Source organism: Diceros bicornis, chromosome 9 (assembly GCF_020826845.1).
Source record: "Diceros bicornis minor isolate mBicDic1 chromosome 9, mDicBic1.mat.cur, whole genome shotgun sequence".
NCBI lineage: Eukaryota > Metazoa > Chordata > Mammalia > Perissodactyla > Rhinocerotidae > Diceros > Diceros bicornis.
In genome coordinates this window covers 11,380,343-11,392,974 of record NC_080748.1, presented here as the reverse complement: position 1 = coordinate 11,392,974, position 12,632 = coordinate 11,380,343, and the positions used below count along the sequence as shown (strand labels likewise).

Here is a 12,632-nt window from a genome sequence, read left to right as displayed (position 1 = left end):
TTTAACACAATCTGAAACATCAACAAAACAATTCTGCAAATATAAAGTATACTAAAGTAAGGGTCAAAAACTGAAATACCTAGAGAAGCCAGGCATATAAAAGTCACCCAGTCAGGGAGTGAGGCAAAACAGAGAGTCTTGCCCCATCAACAGTCCTAATTCCAATACAGGTAGGAGTTGTCCTTCAAAGGAAACCAGAAATCTGTATTTCTATGTTAAATCTGATTTCTTTAATGTTGTCAATTAATTCAATTACAATCCACATACATGCAAATTAAAATTTAGCCGCTAAAATTATAAGACAGCTAATACCAAGTGTTGGAGAGGATGGGAAGCAAGTGGAACTCACATACACTGCTAGGGGAATGTAAATGTGGTACAGTCACTTAAGAAAACTGTTTGACATCATCTACTAAAGCTAAACAAATGCATACCCTATTATGACCCAGCAATTTCATTCCTAGGTTATCCAACAGAAATGCTTAGACTTGTTCACCAAAAAAAAATGTTCAAGAATGTTCAAAACAGTGCTCTTCTTAACGGACAAAAATTGGAAACATTCCATTCATATAATGTAACACTATACGGAAGTGAGACTACAGAGGCTGTTCCTACATAACATGAATGGACCTCACAAATATGCTAAAGAAAGAAGAGTACATACAATGATTCCATTCCTATAAATTTCAAACAAGTACAAAAAAGTGAAAAATGAATCTACACTGTTAGAATGTAGTGTTAGAAATCAGTACTGCAGTTACCTTTGGGAAAAGGTAGTGACTGGGAAGGGGCAAGAGCAGGACTTCTGGGGGTACTGATTATGTTCTATTTCTTCATCTGAGTGCTGGTTATAAGCTATGTGTTCATCTTGTGAAAATCCCAAGAACTTATGATTTGTACACCTTTCCCTAGGTATGTATACTTCAATAAAAACTTTTAAAACACACATACACACATAGAAGATACCATGGAGCCCAAACAAAATATTGCTGCAGGCAGATCCAGCTTATCAGAGCAGATCAGTTTATGACCTCTTAGCTAAAGAAATACTGTACATTCTTACATTTAAAGAAAAGCAAAGAAAAAATAAAAGCAAAATAAAATCGTCTCAGGGATGCTACAATTACGTCAGCAACTAACAAAATTTAAATTTCTCCTAATAGCAATACATTTTAAAATGTGTTGTCTGTTTTAATCGCCTCATATACTTAATTAATAAATCAAGCCTGTCTCAAAAGATACAGTATAATACAGCAAAAGGTAGAAAGTAGACTAAAAATTAAACAATTATGTGAAAAAATTCAAAGCAGCCATTAATCACCAACACAACCCTCTTCCCTGATTCCTGAGCAACTTCATTTGCCACTCACTGATATAAAGCAATTTTATCTCATCCATAAGGAGTCACAATCTAAGTACTACTGAGTTTCTTTTTTTTTTATTTTTATTTATTTATTTATTTATTTTTTGTGTGTGTGTGAGGAAGATCAGCCCTGAGCTAACGTCCATGCCAATCCTCCTCTTTTTGTTGAGGAAGACTGGCCCTGGGCTAACATCCGTGCCCAACTTCCTCCACTTTATATGGGATGCTGCCACAGCATGGCCTGACAAGCAGTGCCTCAGTGCGCACCAGGGATCCAAACCCAGACTGCCAGCAGTGGAGCGCGCGCACTTAACCGCTATGCCACCGGGCAGGCCTTGAGTTTCTAATAAGAAGCCTACAGCAGAAGAGAGGAGTCAGGCTTCACCCAGTCAAGTTAAAGCAAGCCCTACAGAATTCAAATACATAACTCAGCTATTTAATCAAATAACTGTTAAATGACTAAATAGTAATCTTAAAATGGCTTTTTAGCATTAACGGTCTGTCCTCTGAAGACCCTATATCCCAATTCCTTTGCTTTTCTGAGATATGGAATGATCCCCATCTTTGAGCCACTGCTAGAATTTTTCCTCCACCTCCCATCTTCACCTGTTTATATCCTGTCCTATCTTTCATGTCCCAAATCTACTACTTCTGTGTATTAGAAAGTCCTAGAAAGATCACATATTAAATCAAATACCAGCATTTTTGAAAGTGCCTCTTTCTGTAGGTAACAAAACTACTGTTCAGTTTCATTGCTTACTAATCAAACATTACTCTTAATTTGAGCAACAACTCACATATCCAGCAAAAGTTTACCTTGAAAATGCAGTTGCTGCTCAAAATTCCACCAATAAAGTAACAACACTTTACAAAACATTTTAAGTTACAAATTAATCTTCTTAGCATATCAACCTCACCGAATCCAACTGCACTAAAGTCAAGCCCACCACTGCAAAAGAAACAATCTTTTTAAAAAAACACACACAAAATCTCTGGCAAAACACTTAACAACCTTCATAGAGCAAATAGGTGCTAAAACCTCAAGCCAAGTTCATTATAGTTTTTAAAAAAGATAAAAATGTTCTGACGTCCAAGTGAAATTGCCTATCAAATTACTTTAAGATCTAAAAACTACTTAGAATTCTCAACAAAGCAGGACTTTCCCACTTGGTTTAGAAATGCTCAATATACTCAGAAACAAAAAAGGAAAATCTGACAAGTGTTCCACTTTTTCCTTAAGGGCAACATTCTGTAAAATAGACTACACTTACACTTATTTAATTGTAAACTCCATTCACTAACAACTAAAAGTTGCAAGTCAATAGATGATAAACGAAAAAGTAAAAAATACAAACAGCCCTAAGATATCCGAAATCAAGTGCACACAAAGGTACGCTGCACAGGACCCGCTTTCAAGGCTCCATACTAAGAGTCTGCCTGACAAAGTTGTAGAAGACAGGATCCCTACTGACACTCAGCAAATTTATTCTAGCTTTCAGGAAACCTTGTTGAAATGCAAGTCTTGTGAAATTCCTACTCTAAACTCTCGACTAAACCTAAGCACACCATAAAAGCTGCTGTCCCTTCACTCCTAATCCTTAGAAAGCATTTCCTGCCTGGAAAACCTTTCTCCCGTAAGCCTTATACAAACTTTTTCCGTTCTTTCAACCTACTCCAGGAAGCCTTAAGCCCGCCCCTCACCTCCCGCCCCTACCCCCACACACACACCCACTGGGGAACCTCAACACTCGGTAGACACCACTCCACACGGGCACGCAAAACACATGTGCCCGCAAACCCAACCCCTTTCCACACCCCCCGGAAACGACACCTCCTTTCTCACACACCGCACGCCACAGCCCATCCCCCTTCCTCCCCGCCCCCACTCATATCACCCCAGTCCACCCACCCACGTTCTCGGGAACCCAGCCTCCCCTCACGCCCCGGCTCGCCGAAGGCTGTGGGGAGGGGAAGCAGGAAGAAGGAAGGAGGGTTCAGGCCTGCCGTAGGCCTCTCCGACCGCCCAGGAAGGTGAGGAGGGGAACCCGCCGGCCAGGCTCGGTGGCAGGGCCTCCTCCGACCCCCCTCCGGCCCCCGGCCTTCCCTCCGCCGCCACCCCAAAGCCGAGGCCGCCCTCCCAGCCCGGACCACACTCACTTGCCAACCGCGGTCCGTCGAGTACTCCGCTGCTGCCTCCTCCGCTGGCTGCGACTCCTGGCCCGGGGCCCCCCAGGTCTGGCTTCTTTGGCCCCGGGGGCGGCCCGGCTCCCCCGCCCGGGACCGCTCCGGGCGGAAAGCCGGCCACGGGAGCGCCCGCCAGAGCCAGGGGGACGCTGTTGCTATGGAGGCCCAGGCCTGGGGCAGCTCCGGCGGCCGGGTCCTCATGCAGGAACTGACACTCCTCCCCGTAGAAGCAAGTCTTGTCTTTAGCGTAGTAGCGGCAGTACTTCAGCTTCACTCCCGCCGCCGCCCCGCCGGGGACACCCCCGACCCCCGGCGGGGCCACCACCGCCACTGCCGCCGCCAGCGAGGAGGAGGAAGGGGAGGCGGCGGCCGAGGGGGGCGGGAGGCCGCCGCCACTGTTCATGGCAACGCCGCAGCCTCGTCTTCCGCTGCCGCCGCCACCATAGACCGGGGAGGGAAGGAAGACGCTGCCGATGCCGGATAAAAGCCTGGGCGGGTGGGTCGGTCCCGCTGCGGGAGCCGGAGCCGCCCGGGGAGGGGGGGGAGGGGAGAGGGGAGGGAGGAGGGGGTAGGAGGGAGGGGAGGGGAGGGGGAGAGTTGGGATTCTCTCTCACTCACTCTCTCGTTCTCTTTCCTTAAAGGGGCCGCGCGGGACGACGGGGTGGGCGCGCAGACCCAGACGGGGACTTCGAGGGCGCGGGCTAGGGGAGGGGGCGCGGCGGCGGCGAACGGGTGCGGAGGGCGGAGAGGCCGGTTTATTTTTAAATTCTGCCTCCACTCGCTCTCTCGCGCTCTGGTTCCTCGGAGTTGTTTATTCCATTTTCCTCTTCCTGAGACGGCAGTCGCCGCTGCGCGTGCGCGGAGGCGCGGTGGCTTGTGGGTAGCGGGAGCGCTAGGGGAAGCCTGGCCTGGCGTCGGGCCCCCGGGGCATCCGCGAGCCTGAGGCGGTTGGAGTGCGCGGTGGCCTTACCAGACTGTGATGCGGCTGGTGAAGTTCTCACGAGACGAATATCTTCCTTTTTTCTATATCCTGTTACTTATAAAGCCAGACGTCATTTTTTAATTGAAAAGACAAAATTAAAAGAATGTCAACGGTCATTTTGAGAGGCCGCACCTGGGGACGAAGCCCAAGCCCTTGCTGTGTTTGAAGAACGGTTTTATTCTGTTTACCACACTTCCTCTGCCTTTTTTTTCAGCACCCTCCTCTTTCCTTCCCCTTGAAGATGGTGAGAACTGCAGAACTTATTACCTTAACTTCTGGGCCTTTTGTAAAAATCTGAACCAAAAAAGGTTGATTTAGGCAAACCCCCTGCTCAGTGCAGCACCTGTTTTCTCTATATTTATGTTACTGAAAGCGTCAGTAAAATATTATGAAAAATAAGATGCCACCTGGGGACAACATTGCCTAGGCAGCACCAGAAGGTTTCATTTATGAATGCACTAGGTTGCTTTTCTCCACTCAGCCTAGTCTTGATTGGAAACTCATTTTTAAAAGATAGTTTTTCTCTCAGCAGTCTCTGTTGGATGTTTTGCTCTGCTATATTAAAAAAAAAAAAAGTTTTCAGGAATTTTAAAGAATTGCTGTGAAGGGAAATGTTATTTTAACATTCCAGTTTTTCTCCTCTGTAAAAGATTTTCTCAAAAGGCAGATTTTCTCAAAAAGGCGGTATCGCAGTTGTGAAGAGGGATGTTTATTGGCAGTATTTAAGAAATTGTGGCAAACGAGGTCATGGAAGAACGGATATAAGCAAGTGTACCACATTGCAAAAGGGGGGAAAAGTGGACTCCATAGACCACAAACTGGTAAGCCTGGTGATATTCCTTAGCTAAATTCAAAAATAATAACATTGTATAATGCCTTTCTGTTTAAAAACATTTTCACATATTTATTCAACAAATACTTGTTAGTGCGCTATTATGTGTGCTAGGAAGTGTGCTAGGAGCTGGGGAAGCAAAAGTAAACAAGATGCAGTCTTGTCGGAGTTCAAATGGTTTATTTATCCTCTGGTTGGGGAGGCAAAAGTACACAGGCGATTATAAACCAGTGTCTTAAGTGCTAACTTTATCGCATTGGCTATTAGAGTATATTAAAGATGTTAGACTTCATAGAGAAAGTTGATACCCTGATAGCAGAAGTTGAGAACAGCTCCTTTGAATTCAGACAGCTCTGAGTTTGCAACCCAGTGCCTATACTTAATAGCTGTTACTCTAAGTTGCTTCACTTCTCTGTACCTTATCTGTAAAATAAATAGGAATAGTACCTACTTCATAAAGTATAAACTAATAATGTATATGAAGTCTCCCACGCTTACTAAGAACTCAGTAGGTGGTAGCTATTGCTGTTAGTATCGCTGCTAGTAGTACTCAGCATATAAGAGTGCGGGGAAACCAGGCAAAGCGAACAGCTTGTGCAAAAGGCATTGAGGTGCAAGAGAGCTTAGGTTGTTAGAATAGTGATAGTGGAGAATTGAGCAGGGACCATATCACCAGAGTCTTTGTAAGGCACGTTAAAGGATTAGAATTTTCTTGAGAGCAATAGAAAATTATTACAGAGTTTTAAAAAGTCAAGTAATAACATGATCAGATTTTCCTTTAGAAAAAAAATTTTGATCCTCATGAGAACGCTATGAGGAAAGTAAAGAAGATGGATTATCACCATTTTGTGGATGAAGCATCTGCGTAACTCCTGGAGTTACACAAAGTTACCAGCTCATAAATTGCAAAGCCAAGACTTAAACTCAGAACTTGTAATTGCAAAACATGTGCTCTTTCCATTACACATTTTGGCATTTCTAAATGAACACACATGTCTATCGATGGCTTGGACATGAAAGTGGTGTCTATAGTGAGACAACAGAGGTTCATTAATCATTAAGGTCATGTCAAATTAAGCATATCATTCAAACAAACCTTTACTGAGCATCTGCTGTGTACTATGTACCACACAAGTTCTGTGCTAAGCTCTGATATACAAAAATGTGTAAGATGTAGCCTTTGTCCTCAAGAGTTGCTGGGAACTGAGGGAAGCTAAGATAAAGTAAATCATCCCTCAATACCACATTTGACAAAGTTTTCTGTTAAATCCTTGTGAACATGATGGAGAAAAATAGGCTAAGATAATACAGTTAGGTGACTTCAGTAGTCTTTGATTTGTCATACTCAAAATGTTGATAAAACTGGCTTTGGAGCTCCTTGAACAATACCCAAAAAGTATTGATAAATTGATACGTGTCAGTATGGTCTTTACTGTCCTCCTTTGGTCTCTGTTCTTAGCCTATTTTTATGAAAAAATGTTGTCTAGTGCCTAGATGAAGAAATATATGGCATATTTAGCAGATCTGCAGTATGTTGCAAAACCAGTAGGGGTAGATAATGCAATAAGTGACAGATTAGGATTTGGAAATCTCCATCATCTGGAAAAATGGGCCAGTGCTAACAAAATGAAATCTGAATTAAATTGGGGGAAACAGAGCAAACAGGCACTTTACCACATTGCTGATGATATAGCCTCTCCTCCCTGCTCCCCAAAGCAAGTTGGTAATATTTTTTTCAAAAGCCTTTAAAAATGTACATTGCCTTTGAACTGTTGTTATTCTACTTGGCAAGTAAATCCTAAGAAAGTAACTATAAGTATGAAGTTTTATGCTTCAGTGTGCTCATTGCAATATTGCACGTGAAAGCCAAAAAAGAAAAAGTTGCAAACAATCTAAACTCTAAAACCAAGGGGAATGGTTAAATAATGGCCTATCTGCTTGGAATATTATGCAGCCATTAAAAATGGTAGCCATGAAAATGTACAATAGTGCTTATGATACAATGTAAATATTTAACATGATACAAAATTGTATATGCTGTATTACTGTAATGATTTAAACAATAAAAAACTAATAGAAATAAAGATTAAAGTAACTGCTTCAAAACATTAACATTGGTTTTACTAAGGTGGTAAGATGACAGAGTAGGCTTTTCCTGTTTTTCCTCTACTTGCCAAATTTGTATCATGAACATATGTTATTTCTGTTTTAGAAAAATAAACAAAATTAAAATTGACTGTAATTTAATCTTAACCTTTTAATTCTGAGGACTAAGTACATGGATGTTTGTTACGTTATTCTCTGCATTTTTAGGGGGGTTTTTGTTTTCAAATAAATTAATTTTATGAAGACGAGCTGGACACTCAGTGTTGACCGTTTCTTCAAATTTTCACTAGTCTAGTGTTTCTCAAAGTATATTTCATAGAAGACTGGTTCAACAGTATATTAATTGGTATTATACAAAGAAAAAGGTTTTATTGAGAAAGTTTGGGAAATGCTGAGTTAAACAACTTTACTTCGTCTTTTTCAGAGCCTTTAATATAATGCTATGCTATAATTCTCTAAAAAGAGGATGTAATATGCAGAATTTACCAAATTTTTTTTTTACCACAGAACACTTTTTTCTCTAGTCATCTTGTGGAGTTAGTGTTCCTCAAACATACTTTGAGAAACACTGTCCTAGTCACCTGCCTTCTCATTTTGCCTGCATAACCGATTTTAAAATTTGTCCACATTCTTGAATCTACCCCCCCCCATCCCAACCCTTCAACCTTGCTTTCTACTTCATACATCCATGAAAAGAAAACATTGTTCTAATTAGAGTCCCTTCTTCTATCTAGGACTAACCCTTCACTCATGCACTAAACTTCATCCCCTAACATTTCCTCAGAAATCTAGTCATTCTCCATCCAGTATCTTCTGTTTTCTGTTTTCTCCTCTTGGTATGTGACTATGTAAAGTCTCATATTAAATAATTTTTGCGTGTGTGTGTGTGAGGAAGATTAGCCCTGAGCTAACATCTGTTGGCAATCGCCTCTTTTTGCTGAGGAAGATTGGCCCTGGGCTAACATCCGTGCCCATCTTCCTCTACTTTATATGTGGGACGCCTGTCACAGCATGGCTTGACAAGTGGTATGTATGTCGGTGCCCAGGATCCGAACCCGGGAACCCTGGGCCCCCGATACAGACCACCCGACTTAACCACTATGCCACCCAACTGGCCCCTTCTGTTGTGAACCTTTTGTAATCAGAAACAAAAATTTTGTTTGTTTTTAGAAATAACGGGAAGAAACACTGCTGGTAAGACAGCTAACTGATACAGCCACTTTGGCAATATATAAAATTTTTAAATATCCATACCCGATAACCTAACAATGCCACTCTTGGTATCTACCATCAAAAAATACTTCTGTGCTCAAGGAGGCATGCATAACAGTGTTCATTTGAGGCATTGTTGATAATAGTAAAATTGGAAATAACCTAAATGTGCATAAAGAGAAATTAATCTATATATGTCATTATTCTCTAAGATCTATTGTTGAATGAAAAAGACATGATGCAGATAAATATGTGGATTATAGCACCTTTTATGTAAAATAATTAAAATATATTTCCTACAAGGATATATATAACTGTATAGAAAGGACTAGGAGGGTGAACATTAGATTGCTAACAGGATGGGGATTGGGAGTAGTGATCAAGCGGGACTTTAGCTTTATCTGTAATGTTTCAGATTCTATGAGAAGAATATATGTCTGCTTTACTTATATAATTAAAATTTCATTTTAAAAAAAGAAAACCCTCATTTCCCATTAGTTTCCTTCTTTTGACCTAACTTCTCTTCATAGGCAATTTTTTTAGTTGTCCATTCATAACCAGTCTCTTCCTCTCCCATGCATCCCTGACATTTTCCCTTGCTATGTTAAAATACTTTTTTTTTTGCTGGAACCACCACTGATACTAGTTAGCAAATTTATTACATGCTTTGCAGCTGTTTCGTATTTCCTCTGTAATATTCAACAGTATTGACCATTTTTGCAGCACTCCTCTCTTGTGGCTTCCAGTTACCCCTTTCTCTTGTTTTTCCTCTGCATTTTTAGTAGTGTTGCCTCTGCCTCTGCTGTTCAGTGCTGCCTGCATGGTAGGCCTTGCAGAAGTATTTGTGAAATACGTTTCAAGTAATTAATTTATTATAATTCAATGCACCGCATGAGAGATCCTCTGAGCTTTAAGCTCGTGTTGTGAACATGAAATGTAATGTTAATGAGACAAAAAAGTATAGTGGATTTAGAATTAAAATAACTGCTTTGAAACCTGGTTTTTACTACATTATACCTGTGTGGCTTTTAGCAAGTCTGTTAACCTCGCTTAGCTTCAGTTTCTTCATTTTTAGAATGGAAATAGTACCTACTTTATGAGGCTATCTTCAGGATTGAATGATGTAATGAGAACCTCATGGAGAAAATCTGTCTGCTACTAAGTAAACAAAGTTTTTATTTGCAAAATAATTTTAACCACCTTTCTGTGGTTAAACCACCTTTCTGTATAGAAGGGATTCTATTCTGACAACTTCATATTTTATTACCTTTAATATTACTTCCCTTAGCACTCTCTCATGCATCCCTCTACTTATATGATGATGGTGTCGGCAATTGCTGTAGTGATGCCTCAAATTCCATAGTGGTTCACAGCTTACAAACACAGCCAGGCGTGTTTTTTGTTTCTCTCTCCAACAATCCTGTGAAACAGTTAAAATGAGGATATTATTTTAATGTTGGGAATCTGAGACCTTGAAAAGATCTGTAAGGTTCTATGACTTGCCCTGAAATAAGTCAGCTTAGGCCCTTTAAACTCCCAAGTTCTATGACCTTTCTCCTAAACTACAAGCATGTATTAGGGTTTGTGTCCTCTCGTTCTGGATTTTCCTACTGTTGCCTTCAATCCCCTTGGAATTAAATATATTCCCTCCTCATCCTTCATTGAAATGCATCAGATCCATATTCCATTATCTTAGATTCCCAATTAAGATGCCCCTCAAGCGAATCCGGGGTTTTGAAACCCATAATTACATACTAATAGCGAGGGAAGGAGAGTAACCTACAAGATTATTTATGTGTGCTCTAGCAGTAATGTTCACAAATGCAGCGTTATTCCCATTTTTGGATGAAGAAATGTGAGGTATGATGAAATAATGAGATGTTTTTTCTCCTTTGCCCACTGATCTAAATGAATATTACTTTCCAAATAGTCACCTTGGTAAAAACTTGGCTCGTTCTAAATTATAACATGTTTTTGAGATTTACTTAAGCACCCTAATCACATTTCTAAAATATCCTCATGGTAGCAAATCTTCATTCTTTAAGGGAATATTTGATTTTTGGAAATGACCCAAAGTTATCAGAGCCAATTGTGATAAATGATAAAAATTACTGAGCAGGGTCATGTCATTTGTGGTTAAAAATAATGTTAATATAAATAAAACCAATATTCTTGTGTGATTCTAAAGCTGATGCTGAAAATAATTTCATAAAAACAATGACAACATTATTAGAATGTTATTAAGTGTTTGATCTTCCCACATTACTATAATAAGTATTCTACAAGGAAATTATTTCATATATAGTCTAATGTATTTGCTTTTTAAAAATATCTAAAGGTCTTATTTTTCACAGATTCATATCTCCTAAAAACATTTCATAGGCAACTGCCTGCTCCTGTAGTAGGGCTATCTCTTTAAGAAGGGTGCATTCTTGGGTATCCTTTACTAAAAATAAATCTTCAGTCAACTCTGTCATTTTCTACATTGCTAATGTAGATTACATCCAAAACTGCCAATAATCCATGAATTATATTTGCTTTGGGATATGGTGTGAGAATTACTTTTTGTCTGGGTAGCCTCCAGTAACATTCCCCTGGCAACAGATTGCTAAAAGCTAGTGTTTACAACTGAATAACAAAAAAAAAAAACAAGCCAATCAAAAAATGGGCAGAGGAAATGAACAGACACTTCTCCAAAGAAGATATACAGATGGCCAATAGGCACATGAAAAGATGCTCAACATCACTAATAATAAGGGAAATGCAAATCAAAACCACACTAAGATATCATCTGGGGCCGGTACAGTGGCTTAGCTGTTAAGTGCACGCGCTCCGCTACTGGCGGCCCAGGTTCGGATCCCGGGCACGCACCAACACACCGCTTCTCTGGCCATGCTGAGGCTGCGTCCCACATACAGCAACTAGAAGGATGTGCAACTATGACACACAGCTATCTACTGGGGCTTTGGGGGAAAAAAAGGAGGAGGATTGGCAACAGATGTTAGAGCCGGTCTTCCTCAGCAAAAAGAGGAGGATTAGCATGGATGTTAGCTCAGGGCTGATCTTCCTCACACACAAAAAAAGATATCATCTTACACCCGTTAGAATGGCTATAATCACCAAGACAAAAAGCAACAAATGCTGGAGAGGCTGTGGAGAAAGGGGAACCCTAATCCACTGCTGGTGGAAATGCAAACTGGTGCAGCCTCTATGGAAAACAGTATGGAGATTCCTCAAAAAATTAAAAATAGAAATACCTTATGATCCAGCTATCCCACTACTGGGCATCTACCCAACAAACCTGAAATCAATAATCCAAAGAGGCTTAAGCACCACTATGTTCATCGCAGCATTATTCACTATAGCCAAGACATGGAAGCAACTCAAGTGTCCCTTGACTGATGATTGGATAAAGAAGATGTGGTATATATATATACCATGGAATACTACTCAGCCATAAAAAAAATGAAATTGTCCCATTTGCAACAACATGGATGGACCTGGAGGGTATTATGTTAAGTGAAATAAGCCAGAAAGAGAAAGACGAACAGTGCATGATTTCACTCATATGTGGAAGATAAACCAACACACGGACAGATAGAACTATTTGGTGGTTACCAAGGGCTAGGGGGGGTGGGGGTGGGCACAAGGGGTGGAGGGATGCACTTATATGGTGACTGATAACAATAATATACAACAAAAATTTCACAATAATAAAGCTAGTGTTTAATTTGTATTAACTACCAATAATTGGGAGAACTTCACGTTTTCTGAATGGTTACTAATGGTGTTAGTGATAGCAACCTGAATTTATAAAATTCTCCCTCAAGACAATCTAGAGTGGATACTGCATGTGAACAAGTTAGAGTTGACTGTTTTTGAGTCCCAGAAATGAAATTTACTGCCTTTATATGTATTTCTTACATATTTGTAAAGTTGTATGTCATTTTATG

General features: G+C 40.6%; 1 protein-coding gene across 6 annotated transcripts in view; it reads right to left on the bottom strand.

Annotated features, from left to right (window-relative positions):
• PAN3 (poly(A) specific ribonuclease subunit PAN3) overlaps positions 1 to 4,349 on the bottom strand; it is a 134,512-nt gene extending 130,163 nt beyond the window's left edge. For 3 of the 6 annotated variants that reach the window (XM_058547932.1, XM_058547933.1, XM_058547934.1), the window contains exon 1: positions 3,521 to 4,344. In XM_058547932.1, the coding sequence (XP_058403915.1) occupies positions 3,521 to 3,950 (430 nt within the window). In that variant the 5' untranslated portion in view covers positions 3,951 to 4,344. Of the gene's footprint in view, positions 1 to 3,520 lie in introns of all 6 variants that reach the window. The other 3 variants (XM_058547930.1, XM_058547931.1, XR_009221160.1) reach the window with 2 other exon arrangements.
• Positions 4,350 to 12,632: the final 8,283 nt, after the last annotated feature.